The sequence below is a fragment of the Protobothrops mucrosquamatus genome, unplaced genomic scaffold (assembly GCF_001527695.2).
Source record: "Protobothrops mucrosquamatus isolate PMUCROS unplaced genomic scaffold, P.Mucros_1.0 scaffold_149, whole genome shotgun sequence".
NCBI lineage: Eukaryota > Metazoa > Chordata > Lepidosauria > Squamata > Viperidae > Protobothrops > Protobothrops mucrosquamatus.
The window spans coordinates 1218441-1236304 of record NW_015386225.1 but is presented as its reverse complement, the minus strand read 5'-3'; the positions used below and the strand labels follow the sequence as shown (position 1 = coordinate 1236304).

Below are 17864 nucleotides of genomic sequence, written 5' to 3'. Positions count from 1 at the left end.
GGGAGAGGACCGACCCTTGTGGCACCCCACAAGTTAGGGGCCTTGGGGCCGACCTCTGCCCCCCTGCCAATACAGACTGCGTGCGGTCGGTGAGGAAGGAGAACCACCGCATCACGGTGCCCCCCACTCCCAACTCCACCAAACGCCGCAGCATGATACCGTGGTCCACAGTATCAAAAGCCGCTGAGAGGTCCAAAAGGTGGAGTGGCTGTGAAATTTAATGCCCACTTTTGCAGTTTCAGCTTGCAATTTTTTACTCGAAAGAGGAGTCAGTAATTGTTGGACAATTTTTTTGGGAAATTTTTGAGTTTAAATTGTTTAGTTAGAGCTAGACCTATATATCCATCAACCGAAAGAAATGACTCTGAATTGTTTTGCTTAGATTTGTAAATGTTTTCCCTATTTAATGGAAATTTGTTTCCATCTGAATGGAATTTGATTAAATTGGAATTTGACTAACTTTATATTAAAAGCAATACTAGAGTTTAATATAAAACTATTTCAGTATCTCATTAATATCTCATTAAGCTTGTTTATCTTTTTGTGGAGTTGTTTTTTTGTTTTTTTTGTTTTTATGTCTGTGTGCAGGAATTGCAATTCAATCCTTGTTTAAAACAAAGAAGGAGTTGAGAAAAATTTTAGGATTATAAATAGCTATGCTGTTTTGATTAAAGATTTGTATGTAAAACTGTTAGAAAAAGAGCCTAATGTTAACAAGCTCAAGCAGAGTTTGGTGAGTGCTCCTTTGTTGGCTCTTCGCTAGGTAAATACGGACAAAGGAATGGCTTGGAGGAGGTTTTGACCCAGAAGTGGGGGGAAAAGAGGCAGCCAGTGGCATTTTTGTCTAAAATTGACATTTGGGGACGTCTTGGTGGTTAGCATTTCTTATCAAGTGTGGGCAATTTTAATCAGGAAGCCGAAAGGAGGTACACACTTGTTCATAGCAAAGTAGTTGGGAAAAAGAAAAGAACGAGAAAAAGAGAGAGACATAATGAAGATGTGATAGTAGATGGGGAGGAGAAAATGTGAGTGGAGGCTGGATGAATTTCCCTCCCTTAGTAAGCACAAACCTGTGGGCCTTACAGCAGGCTCTGAGGTTGTTAATAAGGGAGAAAGGGGAACATATACACTGACTCCAAGTATGCTTATGGAGTCTTGAATACTTTTGGAGAAGAGAACAGTAAAAAGATTGATTAATAGTAAAAGGGAAAGAGTTGGCTCATGTAAAGTTGATAGAAGATGTACTCGTGGAAGAAGAAAAGAAAGAAGTTATGCTAGAGTGGCAGAAGGGAAGTGAAGGAATGGATAATAGAAGGAAGAAACAGGAAAGTTGCTTTGCACAGACTTGTGAATTGCATGCATTAAGCAGGGAGACTGCCATTAACGTGGTCGGCCCAAATGTGTGAATTGTATGCCTTAACACAAGCCTTAGAATGTTGAAGGAACAAGAATGTACTATAGAAATATGGAAAGAGAGAAAAATGGAAAATAGAAGAAAGTGGGAGGTGGATGTTGCAAGATGGGAGACGGATGTTGAAAAGAAGGAAGGAAAACAAAAAAAAACAATGGCGAGAACACAGAAGCAGCCACTGAAGAGAGGGCGCGCAACTTGGGAGTCCTCCTGGATTCACGGCTGACTTTAGATGACCATCTGTCGNTGAATGAGGGGGGCTTTGTTCACCACTGACCTGGCATTGCATAGCATCAGCCGGTGATCCCGGGCCTGGGGATCTAAGTTCCCTGGAGACCGAGTAGAGCCCTGAGGACCGGAGCGCCCACACGCTTGTAAGCAGCGTGTGCGTGCTCCCCAAACCCGATATGGTCCTCTGCTCCCGCCGTATCTGCCCCTCCCACTGAATGTACTTTGCCTTTGGTTGTATCTTTAGTTCATTCTAGTTCCCTTTAATATCCAATTTTCCAAGTCTTACCTTATTTAAAACAAAAGAAAAGAAAAGAAAAGCATTTTCCCATAGGAAGGATTCTTTATAATTAATTCCAAATTTTTATTTCAAATTTATCTGGACCTTTAGTCTATTTGCAACTTTCTAAAATCAAAGTTTTAATTATCTTTTTGCTGTTTATTTAAAAAATTCAGAGTTTTTCTCTGTTTATTGTATGTAGAAAAATATATTTAAGCATCAAAGAAGCCCACTTCCACACATCATCAAATATTACCTGTTCACTTGCATTCATCCAAATTTTTATCTTGTAAACTACCGAACCATAAAAATCCTTCAAGGAGTATCTGATACCATTAAGTATAACCGGAAGGCTTTGGAGATGAACATCCAAGACTCCAGATTTTGTGGGAATAATTTGTACAATAGGAGGTACAATGATTGCTAAATGAGTTGAAAGAAAGAAAAGAAGATATTTATTTTTACTCTTTCTATAATCCATAAAGAATCCAATATACACCATGACATATAATCATCTTTCTTATTTACTCATTTAAAAATTTAAAATGTGGTTGTATATTTTTCATACCTACCCAGCAACAGTTGCTCAACATATTAATATTCTTGTGCTTTTCTTTACATTTTACTCCCTATGTCTATCTGCCATATTGTATCTGTTTCATTTTCCTAAAGATGCTAAGCAACAGCCCTGAATCTTGAGGTTTATTAGTCTGTACCTTTATTAAACAAAAGGTTTTGGGGCTCCCCTGTCTGTGACTGGATTCTGCTGCATATGTGAAGGAAAGTACATTAAAAAAGTGAACACAAGATTAGAAAACTCCCTCTAATCATAGCATTCCTCAAATGCAATTATTACTAGCTTTAGAAAAATAATCAGCAAATGGCTATCAAACCAAACCCACCATCTCTCATAGCTTCTCAAAACACGATAAGTATTTATGCCTATTACTTCAAAACAATATATGACCACAAAATATTGTCAAGAAATGGAACAAAATAAGAAATCTGCTTTGCAATATGTATGCATGAATGTTTATGTTTAGCAAATTGCTAAAGTAGGATTTGCTAAGAAAATGGGCTTCTACAGAGATTTCTATTTTTAAAATCATGTGGCCACTTTGTCTCATTCACTAAATCTATGGAGATCTGGATAATCTTATTTTCACTGCTTCTTGCATTTTTTATTATTAGAAAAAAAAATTAAATAAAAAAGGATAAAACCAGCATAGTGTATTTGATCCCAGTTCAAGTCATTTAATTTTTTTAAAAATCCATTAGGTTGGTTTTCTCAGGTTTAATATCTGCCAGCACTAAGACCAGCTTTGAAATCCTGCCATTGAACTTTTAAATAGCTGAACTCTAGAGAAGAGACACTTAGTATAAGAATTAGGTAAATAGAAACAGAGCAGTATCAGAACTATAGAATTCAATCTAAAACTATCAAGTTGCTTACAGAGGCAATATTGCTGCTGAAATCCATATTGCATGCTCCGTTTCCACTGGCAGAGTGAGCTACCATATTTGAGAACATGATTCTTGTAGCACTGTATATATAATTCCTCCCCATCCCCTGAGGAGGCCCGGGGCACGTGGGGAAATGGAGGAAAAAACCCACCCTAAACTCCTTGGGAGCCCTAACAAGCTGGCCTATAAGTTTTGGGAGATAAAATATTTGAGAACATGAATTGGAAGTTAGAGAGAAGATGGGTTTCTTTTAGATTCTGCAGAAAACACTCTTAGTGATAGAGGCGACCTAACATAAGAGGACTGAGAAGGAGCAGAAACTGACATGTGGGAAGCTCAGCTGATCCATGGTTATGGAACAGAGAACAATCAAGGGATGCCTGCAGCAGACCCGAGGAACTAAAGCAATACGTGAAAAGTCAGCCTTGGTAGTTCAAGTTGGTGCCCAGATTACTGATGAGCAAAAGTTTGGATTAAAAAGAAAAAGAAAAAATATTGTCTCTTTCTTTTTTCCCCTTAGCTAGGCCTTTTCCATTTCCAGAAGTGAAGAAAGGAGATTAGCATTCCAAAGCCAGCAATTAAGATAAGCAGTGCTTTTTTTCTAAAAAAAAAAAAAAAAAGGTGCCAGAACTCACACATGTCATATAACCTGCCTTGCCTACCCTACAAGGTTCCATCCCAAAAAGGTGCTGGAACTCCGTTCTGGGCATTCTATGAGAAAAAAAAGCCCTGAAGATAATTGATTGTGAGAAAAGGCAAAAGCTATGTGCAACCAAAGCAACATTAAGAAAATTATTAATGTGTGTTAGATAAGTATGTAGAAATCATTATTATTCAGATTTTCTTTAGGTATTCACTTACAGTATGCACTATAGTTCACTTAGATACAAAATAGCAATAGCACTTAGATTTATATACCCATCCATAGTGCTTTAGCACCTGGCAGGTGGTACGCGACCCCTAGCCAAGTGTAGCGGGGGAAGGAACAAGCTAAAGCAGCACTGTGCGGGCCTGGAGGAGATCAGCTGGAGCTGCAAGGCTTGGCAGAAGTCCCAGGGTCTGCATGCTGGTTGGAGCTTCCCACGCACCCGGAAAAGGAGGTGGAGGAGCGCTGAGAGATGAGGAGCTATAAAAGAAGCAGGTTTTGGCAGGAGCGGGAGAAAAAAAAACATGGAGAAAGAGAAGAGGCTTTTGTTAGCGAAGCGGTGAGGAGAGAGCAAGCAAGCGTCCTTTGCGAGCGAAGGGTGAGTGAAAGAGAGAAAAGCTTTTGTGAGCAACGTGTGAGTGAATGAGAGCGAGAGAGAAGCTTTTGCAAGCAATGTGTGAGTGAATGAGCGAGAGAGAAGCTTTTGCAAGCAACATATGAGTGAATGAGTGAGAGCTTTTGCAAGCAACATGTGAGTGAAAGAGAGAGAAACTTTTGCAAGCAACGTGTGAGTGAGAGTGAGAGAGAGAAGATTTTGAGAGCAACGTGTGAGTGAATGAGAGCAAGCGAGAGGCTTTTGCTAGCAAAGGGTGAGGGGGGGGTTGCGAGCCAAGGGTGAGAGAAAAAGAGAAAAGTGAGGGGGAGAAGGGAAAAAGAAAAGGCATTGACTTCTGAATTTCACTGTTGCAGTAGGAAAGAAGCATTAACATTGAACCTCAACTTTTTACTTTTCCATAATATTATAAACTAGCCATTTCTATAACAACAAATGAATCTAACCAGTAAAGCCCCAAATCCCCCCCTTTTTTTAGTCATCAAGTTTTTGACACCTTACTAAGCACTGGTGATACTCGAATATTATCATGTCCTAAAAGTGCTACAATCTGTGAAAAGGTTGAAAAGCCCTGCTTTAGAGCACTCTCTGAGTGGTTTACCACATCAGCATATTGCCCCCCAACAATCTAGGTCCTCATTTTACTGACCTCAGAAGCGTGGAAGGCTGAATCAACCTTGAGCCAGTCAGGACTGAACACCTGGCTGTGGGCAGACTTAGCCTGCGATATTGCATTCTAACCATCACAGTTCACAAAACTGAACCACAATTGTAATCTGTTGTAAATAGAATAAATGAAATTTATTGTGCTCTCAGCTCCATGTCTGAATCAGTTCCTATACAGTGAGGGAAAAAATTATTTGATCCCCTACTGATTTTGTATGTTTGCCCACTGACAAATGATCAGTCTATAATTTTAATGGTAGGTTTATTTTAACAGTGAGAGACAGAATAACAACAAAAAAATCCAGAAAAACGCATTTCAAAAAAGTTATAAATTGATTTGCATTTTAATGAGTGAAATAAGTATTTGACCCCTTTGCAAAACATGACTTAGTACTTGGTGGCAAAACCCTTGCTGGCAATCACAGAGGTCAGACATTTCTTGTAGTTGGCCACCAGGTTTGCACACATCTCAGGAGGGATTTTGTCCCACTCCTCTTTGCAGATCCTATCCAAGTCATTAAGGTTTCGAGGCTGACATTTGGCAACTCGAACCTTCGGCTCCCTCCACAGATTTTCTCTGGGATTGAGGTCTGGAGACTGGCTAGGCCACTCCAGGACCTTAATATGCTTCTTCTTGAGCCACTCTTTTGTTGTCTTAGTTGTGTGTTTTGGGTCATTGCCATGTTGGAATACCCATCCACGACCCATTTTCAATGCCCTGGCTGAGGGAAGGAGGTTCTCACCCAAGATTTGAGGGTACATGGCCCATCCATCATCCCTTTGATGCAGTGAAGTTGTCCTGTTCCTTAGCAGAAAAACACCCCCAAAGCATGTTTCCACCTCCATGTTTAACAGTGGGGATGGTGTTCTTGGGATCATAGGCAGCATTCCTCCTCCTCCAAACATGGGGAGTTGAGTTGATGCCAAAGAGCTCAATTTTGGTCTCACCTGACCACACACTTTCACCCAGTTCTCCTCTGAATCATTCAGATGTTCATTGGCAAACTTCAGACGGGCCTGTACATGTGGTTTCTTGACCTTGCGAGTGCTGCAGGATTTCAGTCCTATGCGGCGTAGTGTGTTACCAATTGTTTTCTTGGTGACTATGGTCCCAGCTGCCTTGAGATCATTGACAAGATCCTCCCGTGTAGTTCTGGGCTGATTCCTCACTGTTCTCATGATCATTGAAACTCCACAAGGTGAGATCTTGTATGGAGCCCCAGACCGAGGGAGATTGATAGTTATTTTGTGTTTCTTCCATTCGCGAATAATCACATCAACTGTTGTCACCTTCTCACCAAGCTGCTTGGCGATAGTCTTACAGCCCATTCCAGCCTTGTGTAGGTCTACAATCCTGTCCTTGACATCCTTGGACAGCTCTTTGGTTTTGGCCATGGTGGAGAGTTTGGAATCTGATTGATTGCTTGCTTCTGTGGACAGGTGTCTTTTATACAGATAACAAGCTGAGATTAGGAGCACTCCCTTTAAGAGAATGCTCCTAATCTCAGCTCGTTACCTGTATAAAAGACATCTGGGAACTAGAGATCTTGCTGACTGATAGGGGATCAAATACTTATTTCACTGATTAAAATGCAAATCAATTTATAACTTTTTTGAAATGCATTTATATGGATTTTTTTATTGTTCTTCTGTCTCTTACTGTTAAAATAAACCTACCATTAAAATTATAGACTGATCATTTCGTGGTCAGTGGGCAAACATACAAAATCAGCAGAGGATCAAATAATTTTTCCCCTCACTGTATTTTTAATGAAGTCTTTCTATTACTAATTTCATTCCTAATACTCAAGGTTGATAATCAATTCTCTAGAGATTTCTTGTAAAGAGTGTACTTGAAACCAAGTTTATTTTTAGTTTAGTTATTTTTGAGAAGTCTTTGATATTAACACAGAACTGTCACTGGAAAAAATCAGGAAGAAACTCTTTTCCCATTTAAATTTTAAGGCATCTTTAAAATTTGCCTTTGTTTTAATGGTAAACTTGATGAAATGGTATTAGCAGGTTCAGTAGTCAGTGGTAAAATAAACAACAATGACTCCCAGGATTACGTGATGGTTGTGATGGTTCCCACAATTTGATAAAAGCGTTTAAATTTCCTGAGTAGGATGCTTGGAAGGGGTAGTAATGTAAGATCTGAATATTGCAATAATTCAGCAAACCCATTACAAGGGGTGTCTGCAGGGTGTGATTTTTAAAAGTTAGCATTACAACATAAAGATTACAACACTGAACAAATTTCATGATGCCATTTTTAGTTTTTTTCAAGACTGCCCTACAGATACCCGGTCATTACTTAACTCCTTTCTCTCAATTCTGGGTTCTGTTGAAAACTGAGGTTGCTACTATAAATAGAAAGGGTAAGAACAGCTGGCTTTTAAAGCATTGTTTGCAGCTGACCTGATATTCTGGTAGGTTACAATATGAAAGAACTTCTATTTTTTTAAAAAAAAGATAGTCTTGCTAATTCTCTCCAAAAACAGGTAACTTAATCTGACTGCCCCCGAAAGAAGCTGTGAAGTCATTTTTATACAGCTTGTTTCAGTAGGAAGCTCTGCCACTTGAAGCAAGAAAAATGATTTTAATATAAAACATAAAGTGATTTGGAGATTAGTTGCATTTTGGACTAAGAATTAAGACCAATGTTTTATTACTAAAGAAAATATTCAAATTCCTCTGGACAAATATGCATAGATTGCAAAAAAGGAAACAACTTCTGTGAAATATTATTATTTCCTAATTTTAACTTTTTCTGGGGAGGATGGATGCAGGGATTTAAGCCTTTCATTCTGTAACTTTGTTAAAGCTATTCATTGGTCCCAATATTAAAAGTGTGGTGAAGTTTATTAACACTGATAATTTTCTATTAAAAATATCAGTGGCAAGTTTATCAAAATTTATGTTTATACCTTACTAGAATAGTAAAGTTCGACAAGAGTCAAACCTGACATTTAAAAAAAAAAACAGTATCCCCTCATCATGACAGTTGTATTAGAAGAATAACTTACTGTCCTTGTATGGTGTGAAGTTAAGATATATCCAGTGCGATTGTTTATGCTCAAATTCAGCTCTAATTCTTAAATGAGAAAGACCATATTTAGGTATATTTGAAATATTGCACTCTGTGAAGTATGTTCTTCGGCACAAGTCAATGAATTCTGACTTCAAACTATTTTTTAAAAAGGAAACAAAATTATTACAGCTTTCTTTCATATGCTGAACAATTGTATTCATTTTCAGATTGATCTTATATTAACAGAAACATCTCATACTGATTAGAATAAATATTTTATGCCTGTCTACTAAGAAGTCCAGTTCTCTTTAATCAGGATGAATATTAGATAAAAATTAGGGCTGAACTTTAGCCATTTAATTTGACAGTTCATTTGTGATGTAGAATATTACATAGAAAAGTATTTCCTTATTTATATTCTTTTTAATTGAAGCAAACAATATTATCAAATAAAGATGGAAACGAATAAAAAAGAAAAGAACAAAACTAAATGTGAACCACACACATCCCAATAAAAAGCATGTTTAAAAATTAAAAAGCAATTTACAGAAGTAATACCAATATTAAAGATTTCTATCTTCAGATAAATTTGTACAATGAAGATAATATTCTAGAAATGGGTTATTAATATCTATAAATGATGAACAGATTTCAATGAAGTTATTCTTAACTGTAAAGTTCCTCCAAAATCTTTGTATTCTGAATGTTCTTCTTTGTTGATGGGATGTATATTGCATTGCACAGTAGTCTCTGTATTAGAGATCCTAGCTGGCATAGAATATTATGAACATGCTTTGAATAAAGCAAGGCTTTGTGGCATATTGGTCAAATCTGCAAACCTGATTATTTTGTCCTTATCATTAGCCTAACCTACTCTTTTTTTAAAATGTTACTAAAAAATATTATGTGTTTGTGAAACTAAGAATAAGGGAAATGCAACAATAGATCTAAATGAAGGTGACTTAGTATTGTGAAGTACAGCTGATAAATAATTGTGTGATGAGAAGTTTTGAATATGGGACAGGCTATTTTTGATAGTATCAGAAGTGGACGGGGGGGCGGGATGGACTTGAAAGAAAAGGAAAGAAGTGGAAGAGTGAAACTTGAGTAATTGCAAGAATTGTGACTAAAAATTATATGTAAACTAGTGTTAGAAATTGGTTAATATCCTACCAGTAACAGAATCAATGCAGAACATAAAGAAAGTTAACCAGGAAGCTGTTACAAAGTGCCCTAAGAGTGTTTGGAGTTACACTAATGGAAAAGTATGAAAAAGGATGCTTTATAGGATAATGAAATGAAAGAGACTTATGTATGAGGAAAAATGGATAAAAGCGAACGATGGCTAAAATGAGAATGAAAGTGAAGTTTTGCAATAAGCCTCCAGCAGAATGAATAGAATTAAAAATAAAAGTGAAATTATCTGGATGAAATCGAAGTGAAACAAAGCTAGAAACATATGTTACAGATTTATATGAGTTTAATAGTATTGTATTGAAGAGTGAAAGGAAAATGAAAAGGGAAAATGGATAGAAAAGAAATCATTTGCTATAAGAATGTTTAAAAAAATGGTAAAGCTTCATGTGCAGATGGTGTAACTGGAAAAATGTTAAAATGTGGAGTGGCTGTTAGAGCTGCTAAAGCTGCTTAGGTTTGAGCTGAGTCTGAAGACTGCACCTCTGCCTGACAATTGGAAGAATGCTTTTGTTATTATCTTATATAAAGGGAAAATAAAGTGTCAGTGTAAAAACTGAAGAGGAGTTAGTTGGTTAAGAATTCCTGGAAGTTTGAGAAAATTCTTAAACAGGTTCAATTTTTATTGAATGGATATAATGGGGAAGCCAAATTTGGGAAGCACAGCTTGGCTTTATGTCAGACAACAGGTATGCAGACCATATATATTTTTAAACAAGAATAAAGTATATGGAAAGTTAACAAGAAAATGTGTGTTGATTTTAGAGAAAGTATATGATAAAAGCAATAAGCTTCAATTATGGAATCTTTTGTGTAAATGTAGTGATAAGAGCAGCATATGATGGGAGATCATGAGAAAATAAATGGTATATCTGGTGAATGGTGAGCAGAAAGTAAAGCAAGAATATGTAATTGGCTCTAGGCTGTTTAATGCATGCATTAATAAATATGCAAAAATGCATAGTGGTGTTAGGGATGTGCTTATTAGGGACACAAATGCATGAACCTCTGTATACATACAATAGTGGACTGTTGGCTGAGAACTCAAATGATTTACACTCAGTATACAGTATAAAATCAGCCAATCCTATAGGAAATCAACTCTGTTCTTTGGAAGGACAGATACTGAAGCTGAAGCTCAAATAGTTTGGCCACCAAATGAGAAGAAAGGATTCATTGGAAAAGATTCTGATGTTGGGAAAGATGGAAGGCAAAAGGAGAAGGGAAAGGCAGAGGATGAGATGGTTAGATAGTATCATCAATGCAAGGGACATGAATTTGGGCAAACTCCGGGAGGACAGCCCCCCCCCCCGGGTACTATAGTCCATAGGGTTGCGAAGATTTAGCAACTAAACAATACAATACAGTATAATGCAACATGGATTATGGATCTGTAAAAGAATGTTTGGATTATGGATCTGTAAAAGAATCAAAGATAGTTATGTTGGCAAAAAAATGACATGAACAAATGCATATGACAGCAAGTAGATTAATCTACTGCAGCAAATAGATTAATTTTTATGCCTTGGCAAAATGTTTATTAAGAAAAAGAAATGGGTAAAAACATTTTAAGATTTATATGACAATGTGAGATGCAAAGAACTGATATTTGTAAAAATAAATGAAATGTCTGTAAATAATAATGTATTTTTCCTGCACTTTGTTGCACGCGAATGGGAATTAGATTGTTAGGAGGAACATAAAAATAATGTGAATGCAGTGTGTAATGATAAAATAAGATGAGATAGAGTTCAAGCATAAATATGAATTTCAAAAGTGGTTTGCCATTGCTTGCTTCCTAGGGCTCAACCACCCAGCTGGCTCTGTGTCTAAGGCAGGACTAGAATTCACAATCTCTTGGTTTCTACCCTGGTGTGTTAACCACTACACCAGACTGACTCTTACTCCACTTACTCCAATGATACTTTACCATTACCAGCTCCTTATAATATATTAAGATAAATTGGGTAGAAATATTAAATTAATTAATTTTTAATGTCAAAAAGTTGAGGCAATAGGGATAGTTCCTTACACAGTTCTTATCATTTTTAGTTATAAGGTATTTTATACTTGTTTTGTTGTTTCAGCAGATTTTCTCTGTTAAAAAAAAGATGTAAAAGAAGCAATCGGAAGAGATTGCATATGAAGACATCATAATTATATCTCCATAAAAAACTTATATTTGATAATATACCTGATGATATTTTGTTTTTAAAGCTGCATGTATATGTAAAGTTAATCCAATTCTGGAGTATAGATTATCCTAAAATTAATGTTTGTAGTAAACCATCACTGGATACTTTTTAAAAGGTTAAAGAACTTTTGGAATGCATGCACAATATAATTCAAATTTCATATTATAAGTTGTTATCCAAAGAAATTTTCCTCCCTTATAAATGGATGGGAAAATAAATTGAGAGAATAAACTAGAATATACATTCAGTTGTATAACAACATGTGAATAGCACGAAAGAAGCAAATTATATTTTGGTATGTATTGTGAAAAGTATCCATTCTTACGTTTACCTTTTAAGTTGAACTGTATAGGTTACATTTCCTTCAGAAAAATTTGATGGATCCCACAGGAGAACACTATCAAGCATAACTGAATTAAATCGTATATTTTGAGGCTCTTGTATAATTGCACGTGCTGTAATATGCAAAGAAGAGAGAGATACTGTTCAATCTTGACATTCTTTCACTGACAGAATAAACGATTCGCGCACATATACGTTTCAACACATTATAGTTAATTATTGATATTCATATAATTTCAAAAAAAATAAATGACAAGGCAAATCTCAGCTGTTCATAAAGAATACACGGGGTGTCCAAACTCTGAATCCTGATGCCATTTTGAAGATTCTTGAAAACAGGATTCCTGAAGTCCTACTACAGTGTTTCTCAACCTTGACAATTTTAAGGCATGTGGACTTCAACTCCCAGAAATCCACAGCCAGCATTGCTGGCTGTGGATTTCTGGGAGTTGAAGTCCACATGCCTTAAAATTGTCAAGGTTCAGAAACACTGGTTCAGAGGCTCAGTGCACCGTTAACACGTGAGGAGGGGCAAACACTGCCGCCACTTTCGGCCAGAGAAAGGTCGCCCAACTTTTCCAGAACCCCTCTGCCTACTCCCAACGGCTGCGAAAAATGCGCTTTTTCCAATCTTAGCTTCGCTCCTCCTTTAACCCAACTCACTTGACCAGAAGACGCAGCCGCAAATTAGACACCACCAGCTTCTCGGGACCATTCTCGGCTACCATCGCCAGTCGCCGTCCTGGCTTTGCCTCGCCCCTGTCGGAAATAAAGAGCCTTCTGCGCGCAACGCGCACGTAGCCCCGTGGTGAATTCCTCGGGAGTAGGCTGGGGGCGCCCGCTTCTCGGCAGCGTCTGGTCACACTGGGGGCGCCTTCGCTTTGTTGAGCGTTGTTTCCCCTCGTTACCCGAAACTCACCGCGCTCTTTCTACCACACTGCCTTGTTTGCAGTGCCGTCGCGGTAACAAACCAGAGTAATCCCTCTTTCGGTAGTTACAGAAGGAGAAAAAGCGAAGCGCCTCCGCCCCCGCAGTGCGCTCTTTCCGTCTGCCGAGCCAGCACCCAACATCAAAGCTCCACCTACGTCACGGGAGTAGCAGCTTCTATAGGTGGCACCTTTCGGTTTCTTTCCAAAGTGAGGGCGAAGGAGCGGCTCGGTAGTAGCCGCTGCCGCAAAGCCTGGTGTGTGTGTTTTTTTTGGCCCCGTCTGGTATGCCTGGTGTGTGTAGGTTTTTTTGGCCCCATCTGGTATCACCGACTCCGTCTTTCTGGGTATTTAAAGCAAATAAAGCGGTGTGTAAATTACGGGGGATAGAATGGAGGTGGAGAGGCGGGAGCCTGTGTGCCTTGCAAATTGTGGCAGAAGAAGAAGGTAGAAAGATTGTAGTTTGCAGACTGTTGGTATCTAACCAAATCACATTGCTTGAAGAAAGTAGGGTTGCCAGGTGTCCACTATTTGAGCGGACAGTCCACTTTTTTCACATTATGTTCACTATTTTTTTTCACAAATAGTGAACATAATGTGAAAAATAGCGGAGAAGCGGGGGGGGGGGGTTAAGTAGTAAAAAAAGTAGACCGTACAGCTTTAGATTACGTACCACTTCATCATAAAGCTTTTGAATAAAAAAAATGTCCACTATTTTTTTTCACAAAATAGTGGACATTTTTTTTATTCAAAAGCTTTATGATGAAATGGTACGTAATCTAAAGCTGTACAGTCTACTTTTTTTTACTACTTAACCCCCCCCCCCACTTGTCCGCTATTTTTTGGAAGCAGACCTGGCAACCCTAGAAGAAAGTGTAGGTGCAAAAGAGTTGTAATGCTGGCAAACCTAGAGTGAGATGGTTCTTTCTCACTGTTTAATGCATTTCCGTTTTTTTTTAATTCCACTAACACTAACCGATCAGTTTTGTTGGGTGTTATGGAAGACTTGGATGCAAAAGAAATGGAATTGATGTTGAACTTTATAACTGCTGCAAGACTACTAGTAGCTCAATATTGGAAAACGGAACGTTTACCTACTATAGAAGAATGGTCACTTAAAGTCTTGAATTTAGCAGAAATGGCCAAGATTTCCGCTTATGTGAAGGATCACTCGCAAGAAAGATATATTTTGGTTTGGAGAAGATGGATAGATTATATTGAGCGTAAATATGGGACTAAAAAATATCATTTGGTTTTTGAGTGAATTTTAGAGTATTATTGTTGTACAAAGGCTAGAATATTTTATTTAGTATTATTTTTAATTATTAAAGTGTTGTTATTATTGTTTTTAATAATTGTATATCTGTTTAAAAGAGAGTTAAAGGAGGTTATAGATATGTTATTTTAATAGTTGATTAATGTTAATTAGAGTATGATTATGTTATTGTTAACCCTGTGATTGGCACTGAGAAGTGAGGGGGGTGGAAGGGTGGGAAGGGGAAGGGGGGATTTATATTGTAAAATTTTATAAAATTTTCAATAAAAAAAAAACACTAACCGATCAGTGATCCTCCTTGAGATTGATGTCTTTCTTTTCAAATCAGGAAGGTCCTTGTTTTTAAAAATAAAACATGAAGAGAAAGGGTATTAATTTACCTCATTCCATAAAGAGGAAGTATATTAACTAAGTTTTCTCTCCTGTTTTCAGTATCATGCAAGATGGTGCAAGCACCTGCATATTTTGGTGTGTTTTTTTTAAGTGTAGTCTGTCAGCTGCTAACATCTGATGTTCTTGCTTTGACAACAAGTGGAAATGTAGCCATCTTTTCTTTTTTGCTTTTAGAGTTAGTTGGTGCTGGGAGGGTGTGTGTGGATGAGAGTCCAGTTAGTCATAACAATAATAACTCAGCTGTGGGAATCCAAGGTTATTGCACCCAGAATTGATAAAGATTTGGCAGGCTGGAGAGCTGGGGAGAAACCCCACGCTTCAAGCTAATTGGGGACTGTGATTTATGATTGTAAATTGGAGGAGGAATTGTGCTTAACTACTTTGTGCCTAGGGGAGGGGAATTAAGTTTTTGGCTTTAACTATGTAATGCTGATACTTTGTTTCTGGAATAAAAGATTCTTTAAGGTAAACAATGCCTCAAAGTTCTTTTGAAGAGTTTCATCTGTTGGAACCATGACACATAGTCCTTTAAAGTCTTTTCTCCTTTTCATCTAACCACAGCACTCTTTTCGGCCACACCCCAGGACGGTATCTTCATCTCATTCCCAGCTCATGAGAAAAGTTTAACTCATCTTTAACTGCAACAATATCACAATATTATTTTAACACGGCCCACCCCAGCTCTGGCAATGTGAAAAAAGTCTTCTCTTACAGACAAGAGATAGATGAAACCTGAACATTTTTTCTCACTTGAGAGAGTTCAAAAATAGAAATAGGAACTAGTATTGCAACAGAAAGTCAGAAATGCAAGACATTCACAGCTGATGCATGTGGTTGGAAATCCCCTCATGAAATGCAAATATCCATAGGATCATGTTGGAAAATTAAAGATGAAAAATTCCCCTCTGGAAAATCCAAGATTACCAGTGATTCACCATTTCAACGCATTTTAATGCTTAGTATTGCATAACACTGTTGCAAGGCTCAAACATTTTACTGCTTGAAACAAAGTCATAATTTTATTCTGGGATGGAATATGATTTGCCATCTGATATGATTTTAATGAGGTAAATTAGGAGGTACAAATACCATAAAGTGCTCAGGAGGGGCAGTTTAGGGATTACTGTTCTTCCTTAACAAACAGCATAAATGGGGAATTCAGGAACTTTCACTATTTTAGATTAATTAGCTTGATTTTTATCCTGCTTTATTATTTTTATAAATAACTATGGGGACGTACATAATACTCTTTCCTCCTTCCATTTTCCCCACAACAACAACCATGGGAAGTGAGTTGGGCTGAGAGAGCATCACTGGCCCAAAGTCAGCCAGCCGACTTTCATGCCTAAAGTGGGACTACAATTCACAGTCTCCTGGGTTTCTAGGCCAGCACCTTAACTACTATACCAAACTGGCTTTGAAGTAATCATAGCTTTATGACACCCAAAACCAAACAATCTGCAATTTGGTTAATTGAGGTTGGTGATAATCAAATTTTAAGCCATAGTATATGAAGGCAGTTTATTTTTAATAACTCTGTTATTAAACTGTTTGACTCAACTATCCTTTTTCCTGGTCTTAAATAATGTTATTATCCCTATTAAAGAAAACCAGACTCTCTTGTATCACACAAGTGTCTCAGCTGTGGCCATTTCAAACTGAATCTTTGACTCACAAATAAGCAATTATAAATTGTTCCACTAACCCCAGAATATGCCCAAATTACCTTCAGTTCAAGAACCATGATGATAGCCACTCTTAAGAGTAATTGTATGTATGTGCCTCTATCACCTATAAGGTGTCTCTGGGTGGCTGTCTAAAATGGAGGTGGATTGACTTCAAAAGCAATTTGAATCAAATTTGACTCTTGGTTAACCACCAGTACAGATTTCTTGGCAACTGTATAAGGTGGCTCACCATTGCTTTCTTTCAGAATGTTTTTTCTCCCAAATTTCTCAACCAGCCTATAACTCTAGTACTCTCTAGTCTGCCTTTCAAGTACTAACCAGGTCCAAATTATCTTAATCCTGGAACCCAAACTGAGTCAAGTGCTGCTACTGCTAAGATGTAGAGCAGGGGTGTCAAACTGCCGGCCCGCGGGCCAGTATGTGTCATCCGGAAGCCGTGCCCATCCCATTGCTGGCAATGGCAAAACCGTCCTGATACGTTGCGCGACGTCACGTGACGTCACGAGTTTGACATGTCTGATGTAGAGTGTCTTAAAAACATAATTTGGAATTTAAAGATAGAGGTCTTATTTAAAATATAGTATGTGAACATTAAAAATAAACAGAACAGCTACAGATTGATTACAGATTGTAACTTTGTTACAATGCATTCATTCAAAATATTAATATATTTGAAGGTCTGGAGAACAAAAATAGCTTTGGTACACTGGGGGGTATTCACAAACTGAGGGACTACCCTAAAAATGTCTGCTTCTACACAATTTGTCATTTCCTCTAAGCATGACGAGGCCCAGAACAGGGCTTTTGTTCTAGGCTATAGAAAGGCACATATGGGAAGAGTATTCTTTTGGATAGTGTGATTGCAGGCCATGAAGAACTTCTTGTTAATAGCAGCACTTTGAAGTTGACAAAATATAATACTAATCCTTCAGAACTCTTTGAGTGTAAAAGAAATTGATTGTGTTTCAGTGAACTTCAGTCTTCAGCATTCTTCCCTGCTACTGTTGATGTAACCATGAATTGTATAGAATTTTTCTCCATTTCATAAAAGATCAACAGATGTATGGTGTCATTAGACATATCTGCATCTTTTGCTTGCCGTAGCACAAAGAAATTCCATCAACTATTTGTAGAGGACATATCCTCACTATATTTCCTCCATCTCACTGCCATCCTGAATTTGAACTAAGGTACTTAGGCATAAAAATAGTATTTTCACTTGTATTTTAATAGAAGACTACCTATATGGACATTCTAAAGCGCACTGAAAAGGAGCACTTGGAATTTGCCAATATGCTGAAGTCTTATTAGCCTGGTAGGTCTCCAATGGGACCATCCCCTTCTGATTGGTCATCAGGTCCTCTACTTCTATGACTATTTTAGTTGTGGATATAAGGTCAGATTTATTGATTGCGCAGACTATTTATTTTTCCTAGCATGGGAATAACAACCTAGTTAGAAATGAAACTGCTATGTCCCATTTCTAAGCAAAAATAAACTAGTCTCTTTAT

The 17864-nt window shown here is 37.6% G+C and overlaps 1 protein-coding gene across 2 annotated transcripts in view; it reads right to left on the bottom strand.

The window, feature by feature from the left end:
- Nucleotides 1-13117, bottom strand: part of IL10RB (interleukin 10 receptor subunit beta) — an 18192-nt gene extending 5075 nt beyond the window's left edge. The window contains exons 1-4 of one of the 2 annotated variants that reach the window (XM_015819523.2): nt 12734-13117; nt 12060-12183; nt 8335-8495; nt 2176-2342 (exon numbers count right to left, since the gene is read on the bottom strand). In XM_015819523.2, coding sequence (XP_015675009.1) covers nt 2176-2342; nt 8335-8495; nt 12060-12183; nt 12734-12785 — 504 coding nt within the window. In that variant the 5' untranslated portion in view covers nt 12786-13117. The remainder of the gene's footprint in view (nt 1-2175; nt 2343-8334; nt 8496-12059; nt 12184-12733) is intronic. The other variant, XM_015819530.2, reaches the window with a different exon arrangement.
- Between the last annotated feature and the right edge of the window lie 4747 nt (nt 13118-17864).